Source organism: Ctenocephalides felis, unplaced genomic scaffold, assembly GCF_003426905.1.
Source record: "Ctenocephalides felis isolate EL2017-DRISC unplaced genomic scaffold, ASM342690v1 CF-g0.4_SCAFFOLD_03572, whole genome shotgun sequence".
NCBI classification, from domain to species: domain Eukaryota; kingdom Metazoa; phylum Arthropoda; class Insecta; order Siphonaptera; family Pulicidae; genus Ctenocephalides; species Ctenocephalides felis.
In genome coordinates this window covers 17119406-17126596 of record NW_020539726.1, presented here as the reverse complement: position 1 = coordinate 17126596, position 7191 = coordinate 17119406, and the positions used below count along the sequence as shown (strand labels likewise).

Sequence of the window (7191 nt, the reverse complement as noted above, 5' to 3'; positions counted from 1 at the left end):
AGATTCATCTAATTATTTCAATAAAAAACATTTCGCGAACGTTTCGAGACTTTTTTTGACTCGTCTTCGGGTGTATGCATACAAATTTGTATGCATAAAAATATTAATATTTTAAACAAAAAAACAATGGACAACAAACAATAAACACATATATTTATAATATTCATGTATATGTACACAAATATCGGAATGGCCGTTCAGTCGTTTGTTTCATTTAAATCTTGACGTTCGTTTCGTGTTTGTTTTCACAATCTAGTTAACCTCAATTTGTTATAAATGGCTATGTAGTTTGTGATTATAATAATCAATATATTTTCGAAATCTACATATTTCGAAAATAAAAAGTTTAAAGTCTTGCTGAAAGTCTTGGCACGCAAGTCTTGTTGTTATACTGTCAAAAATTCTTTGATATAAGATAAAATTGTTGGTTACCGGCAAAATGGTTAATAAATTGTTTTACAACACAGTTTTAAGTCAATGTTTTTCGAATTGTGGAAAATATCTAATTACTGGTAATTTATATGGTGATATATCAATTTTTGAGTAAGTAATTTATTTAACTCTTTTTTTTAAGGTTATGTTTACATCATTTATTAATTAAGTTTTTCCTTTCAGTCTAGATAATGTATTAAATCCTACAGATGCTATTACATCAGAAATACAGAAGCCAGTCTGTAATTTTTCAGCAAGTGCTAACTTTCCTGTTTGGAGCCTGGTTATGACAAACACCTTTCTAGTCGCAGGCTCTGTGAATGAAATATTTGGGTGGAATTTCAAATCCCTCTTGTCTTCTAATGTTACAAAACCAGCTTGGACGATAAAAACTTCATCGAATAGGTAATATAAATAATTATATTGAGTAATGTTTTATAAGAAATTATACATCATGTAAGTAGTACGATTTTTCAAATCATGGTTTTGCTTTTTTTTGTCTCTTAAATAAAAATTAAAATAATTTCAGTACCAATTAATCATAAGCTGCAATTAAATAATCCAGTGAATTTCAAAGTTTTTGTTTTAATTGTAGTAAATATTATAGAATTACTAAATCATTCAATTGTTCCAAAGATTTTGTTTTAATTTAATTGCACTTAATATTAAACAATTATTGCACTTAATAATAAACAATTATTACGCTAGGAAGAATGACTTAAGAATAACTATTCAAGAATATATGCACGAGAGGTTTCTTTCAATTCAAATTATATTCTAGAAAAGATGTATTTGACCAAGATAACCTTCTTCTGTTTGCTTCCTTTTGCTAAACTTTAAAAGCGTTTTTTCTTCTAAACTGTACATGATTTTCTAAAATGTACATGATTTTTTGAGCTCTACAGGGACGATTCACTTGAAATTTTCAGAGAATCTTCTTTATAGACTTCTCCCTAGTACTTATTAGCCTCATCCCCAAATTTGAATTTCTACTATTTTTAAAAAAATCGAGAATCTCAAGAAAGTGGTAAGACAATGGTCTTTTTTTTAAACATTTTGTCAAAAAGTTAACTACAGTAGAACTCCAATTATCAGAATTAATGGGCACCGGGACCCATTCGGATAATCAAATATTCGGATAATCGGAGTTTGTTTTTAAAATTGCCATTGGAGAGAAAAAAAGTTACGTTTTGATATTGCACTATTTTTTTATTGAATTAAATGAAAGAAACATGACATTTTCACATGTTTTAAATATAAATAAAATGTACTTATGTACAAGTTTAGAAATAAAAATCATTGATTTGCAAACATCTCCGTCAAATCAAAACAAACAATGTGCCTACACTGGCTTTGCTGGTGGAAGAATAATAGCGCACTTAGACTTTTTTTGGACAATTTTTTTTCTGAAAGTGATTCGGATAATCGGCGATTCGGATAATTGGAGTTCGGATAATTGGAGTTCGGATAATTGGAGTTCTACTATAACTCAATCCATAGTATACCATAGTAACATCATTCTAGAAATCTAGATGAATAATCTTTTTGATGATCAAATCTTTTTTTATTTCGGATTACTAGGACGATTGCAAGCTCAGTTGCTGGTCTCATTTTTTGAAACCTCTCACTTCAAACGCTGCTAATTTTTAATTTTTAATTTTAATCAACTTTTTTTTGTTTTAATTTTTTTCTATAACCTTGTAACCTTGATGAACAAATTATAAAAAAAATAATAGTAAAAAATTGATTGCCTTTTTAATGATGATTTAAAAATGACCTAAAATTCTTTACACTAGAATACCCTCTTAAATAACCTAGCTCTATTGGAAAAATAATTTAACAATTATGCTTAACAATATATTTTTAAAACTGTATATAATGTGCCAGTTTTTAATAAAATTACATATATTTGATTTCTTGTTCTAGGAATAATGTGAGTACTGATGTTAATACAATATGGTATGATTCAATTAATGAAAGAATTCTTGCTGGGTGTAGCGATGGCATCATGTACTTGTACACACTAGAAGATGGCTCATTAGTTCGAAAATTTGAAGGACACAAAGATTATTTACATTGGATTGAAGGAGAGTAAGTGAGGAATTTGATTTTAATTTTATTTTATGTAATAGTTAATAACAATAAAAAAGATCACTTTGATTACCCAAACTCATTTACCAGAAAACTCCCCAGGGCCAGGTTGAAAAAGAAATTAATTTTTCATGTATTTTATCTGTTTCAAAATCAAGTCATTGGTGATTATGATTATGTATTTTTAAAGTGTATTTTTATACTTTTATATATAAAATTTTGCTTATTCTTTTAGAATAGCTTAAATATTTTAATTGGTTTATTTAAGATAGGTATCGTATAATAAAATAAAATAATAGAATAAAGTTAATTTTTTCTTAGCTCATCCCAGATTGCATCAGCAAGTGAAGATGGTACGGTTAAAATGTGGGACTTGAATCAACAAAGTTTCACAAATGAATTGGCACCATATAAAGAAGAAAAACTTCAGAGACCTAAAATTGGCAAGTGGGTTGGTTGTGTTACTATAAATCAAGATTGGCTGGTATGTATTTTAATTAAAATTTATTTTCAATTTTGTTTTGCATATGAGTATTGTACAAAGTTGTACTTCTATATATTTTTTCTATACATATTGCAGTATATATTTAATAATTATTAAGTGTGATCACTAAATCAATCTTCAGTTTTTGTAGTTAACTGCGCCTGTTCAATTTTTCAATTATATATATATATATATATATATATATATATATATATATATATATTGCTATTGACTTTGCTATATCCGCTTGTCCAATTGTGTAGTGCTTGTAGTATAGTGTATATTAATTGGTGCAAATACCCTGTTCCAGTGACATACAGTCAAAATTTTGTTTTCGACTTGTTTTTATATTAACAAATCTATATCCATATATGTAATAAAACATTTTCAGAAATTTTATTATACCAAATATTTATATCATGCAATTTTATGCCATAATTAATGCCCTGATCATATAATGAACATTCTAAAACAATGTGTAGGCTTTATTTTATGTATGGTTCATAAAGATATGTTTTGTTTGCGAATATATATATATATATATATATATATATATATATATATATATAAATACAGTGGTACCTTAACTTAATAGCGACATACCAGAAGCTTTGAGCGAGTAACAGTTTTCTAAAAAAATGTTAATGGCAAAAAAGCAATGATTTTTTTACCATAGAAACATTTTTCACTATTTTATGATAGTCAACTACCGAGTTGTTTTTTTTCCAACATGACTATTGTAAATTCATTAAATTTACTGAATGTCCTTTACTGGACAGTTGTAAATAAAAGAGTTAATAAAAAAAAAAAAATTATTATAGTAAATTATTATAAAGTTAGCCATTTCAAATAAGCTGAGTTCATGTTTTTATTTTTTGGACATATATTGGGTTGTTTGGAAAGTAACTTCGTTTTTTATAGATTTTATGTATTGGCAGTTTTGATTGAACATCTTTTGTCATATTTCTGGTATTAGCATAATTCTAAGATCAAATTTGTTGGTCATTATTGGCAAAAAACTGGTTAAAGTGCTTTTTGACCTCCTCATTTGAGGTAAAGGTTTTACCGCCTAAAAAGACCGGAAACCAGGAACAAATAATGACCGGAACAAATAATGATCCAATGACGGCAGGTCTAGTCAATATGCTGAATGTGTCATTGGGTTCCATTCAAGCTACAAAAGCTTTTGGCGATTGACCAAACTTATGTGAGGTCATGCATCATCCTGATGCAGTACTATACCTAGCTTGTGGGATAATATATTCCTTATCTAGATTTAGTTTATCCAGCTGATGACATAAGGCACCTAAATTAACCGTTATGTTATCCTGGAAATACTGAAAAGTGAACAACTCTTTTAAAATCTTACCAAACATCAGCATCGCCCTTTTCTGGCAAATTTTAGCTTTGCACCTGTTTTGAGCAGGGTTTTTTTGTTTCATGGGCAATTTCATGTAGGCCATGAAATGTTAAATTCGATAATTTGTAACTCAATGGGTTCTCATGTATTGTTAATTGACAGTTTGCTAATGCCTTTTTCGCGTCTTTATCAGCTTCAACCGTACTTCTTGGACTTGGTGCATCTTCTACATCAAAATACCAGGAATGAAATTCAGCAAAGCAATTTTGGCACTGTCCTACTTTCAACACGCCATTTCTATACACATCGATCAATTTCATTTTGACTCACACAGTATTTTTACCTTTTCTACAGCAAAAGAGTAAAATAAGCCGAAAATGCTTCTCAATTTTTTCCTCATTCAAAGTGGCACTATCCAAAAACTACTGCATGTAATTTGTAAAGATTTTTTTTTACATATGTAAGTGTTTATATCATATACTAACTATAGGGCTTAAGTGATGTTAGGTTCAAAAAATTCAAAAAAATATGGTTAAATTCTGGTGGTAATAAAAAGAAGTGACTTTTCGAACAACCTTATACAACATATTATTTATTTACCATTCCAACGGAAAGGTACATGTCTTTTGATTTGAAGCGTGTAATTGCTGATTAATATGAGGATAGTGAGGATATATGAACTGAACACATTACAGATATGTACTTTATGACAAGGACCTTGCAATAATTTAAAAGCAGCTTTTTAAACTCCAAATGATAAAAATCACCCTGGAAAGTTGCAACAGTTTGTTCATGGGAGTTGTTCAACCAAACATGTTTAACTCATTTCCAAATTTTCAGGAATGAACAAGAAAAAACAATAATTAAGTTAATAAATAGTAAATATATTTTTATATACAAAAAACTTAACAAAAACCAATCTGCTGGAACGAATTCATGGCAGTTCAATTTCTTTGAAAAAAATAAAATTGCTTCGTGATACGAGCGATTCGACATACGAACGTAGTTACAGAATGAATTAAACTCGTATGTTGGGGTACCATGGTATACACATACATATACAATTTTTGAAAATTATTTTTGGGAAAGATAGAAATGGTTTATAAGGAATTGGTTGCAAATTTAGAAGAGGTGTGCAAAAATGCATTATGCCACGCATGGTATTTGAATCTAGTTATTTTAACCATTTGTTTATTTTTAAAAGTTTTCAACATTAATTTCATTTAATATTTGAGGTGTGTGGCGGCGGACCAAAACTCTCCCTCTGGCATTTAAGATCTTTAGAAATGTCAACTGTATACGATTTACCTAATTGTGGAATACATGTAACGAGTTTTGTTGATGACCACATATTAGCCGCTGGTGGTTCTGGACATGTATACCAAATGACATATGATGGAACTCTTCTGAGTGATATTGCAACAACACCAACAGCTGTATACAGTGTGGTACACAGAAATATTCCAAAGAAAGTTATGTCGATTGCAGGATCTAGTAATATCTTAGACATATCTACCAGTTTCAGCTATAAAGATCAAGTGATAGCTTTCAAATAAAAGAAAACTGTGCCTAATGTAAATACTCTTTAAATATTAAAGTACCTTCATTTTATACTTAGTAGTAGATAATATTTTACCATGATTGATAATTATTATGAATGATTTCTAATTTATATAAATTATTTTTTATCATAGAAGGAAGGCATTTAGTATAATATTTATTGGCTGAAAAGATTGTGAAATTATGCCCATTTTAAATATATCTCAATATTTCTTCTTTATTTCAAACATGCAAAACAAATTGAAGTCATACGTTAGGCGCTATAATAGCTTTACTAGGGGATTTTAGGAATAATTTGCATTTATGATTAAATATTTATTAAAAACACATCATGAATCAATGAATATTTGCTGACTACCAAATATGAGCTAAATTAATATTATTTGGTGCAAAAGCTTTTATAATTTGATAACACAAGTTTAAAAATTATACTTTTGTAGGGTAAATTAATATGAAAAATTTTAAATGAAGAAATTAAAAATATGGAAAGTGTTTTTTATGAGTATGGAAATTACTGACAAATTCCAAACTAATTTTATCACAAAAAAGTTTTCATTTCTTAACATTCAAGTTTTATTATGATAATGTATAGGTATCTTCAAAATCAAACTTCTTTGACAAATTGTTGACAATTCATTTATTTATATTTCTGTACAAAACTTCATTTTTTAAATTTTTATTAATAAATATTTATTGAATACAATCTTGCCTTTGTATAAACTTGTTCATAAGGCTTTTAAACAATGACTATAGAAATTCTTTACATAATATGAATTTGGATATGAGCTACAAATCCAAATAAATAATGATATAACAAAAAGTAAAGTGGAATTAGAACAATAAATATTGAGCAGAGTCATACCCGAAAAATTGGGACAGATTTATTGACCACATTCAAATAGGTGGATTTATGTGTATATCCAAAATAATTAATGGCTAAACATTCATACAGCCCTTTATCCAGCAGCGTAGCGTGAGGAACAACAAATTTACTTATATAAGTATTATTATTTATTAATACTGCTTCCGTTGAGTTGCATACCTAAAATAAAAAAAACATATTTATCTTATTCAACTAGATAATAATCTAGAGCAAATCTATATATTACATCTAGTAGTTTATTTTGAATTAGAATGCTAAAGTACTTAGTAACTCTGGACTGTTAAATCTATAAATTTAACTGAGAAATATTAAGGATAATACATTTCTAATACTAAAATCAATACTTTAGTTATTATCTAAGCATCTGATTATTTATAATTG

At 27.9% G+C, this 7191-nt stretch overlaps 1 protein-coding gene across 1 annotated transcript; it reads left to right on the top strand.

Annotated features, from left to right (window-relative positions):
• The first annotated feature begins 384 nt into the window (after window positions 1–384).
• Window positions 385–6109, top strand: LOC113387890 (THO complex subunit 6-like). Its single transcript, XM_026625280.1, has 5 exons — window positions 385–543; window positions 616–837; window positions 2359–2523; window positions 2845–3007; window positions 5603–6109. The coding sequence occupies exons 1-5, from the start codon at window positions 440–442 to the stop codon at window positions 5921–5923; spliced, it is 975 nt and encodes a 324-aa protein (XP_026481065.1). The 5' UTR covers window positions 385–439; the 3' UTR covers window positions 5924–6109.
• Window positions 6110–7191: the final 1082 nt, after the last annotated feature.

Bases quoted from the DNA above. Each gene is read 5' to 3' on its own strand.
- LOC113387890 (XM_026625280.1), top strand. From the start codon at position 440: ATGGTTAATAAATTGTTTTACAACACAGTTTTAAGTCAATGTTTTTCG. The intron at 544-615 runs GTAAGTAATTTA...TTTTCCTTTCAG, and splicing joins GGTGATATATCAATTTTTGA to TCTAGATAATGTATTAAATC. The intron at 2,524-2,844 runs GTAAGTGAGGAA...ATTTTTTCTTAG, and splicing joins TTACATTGGATTGAAGGAGA to CTCATCCCAGATTGCATCAG.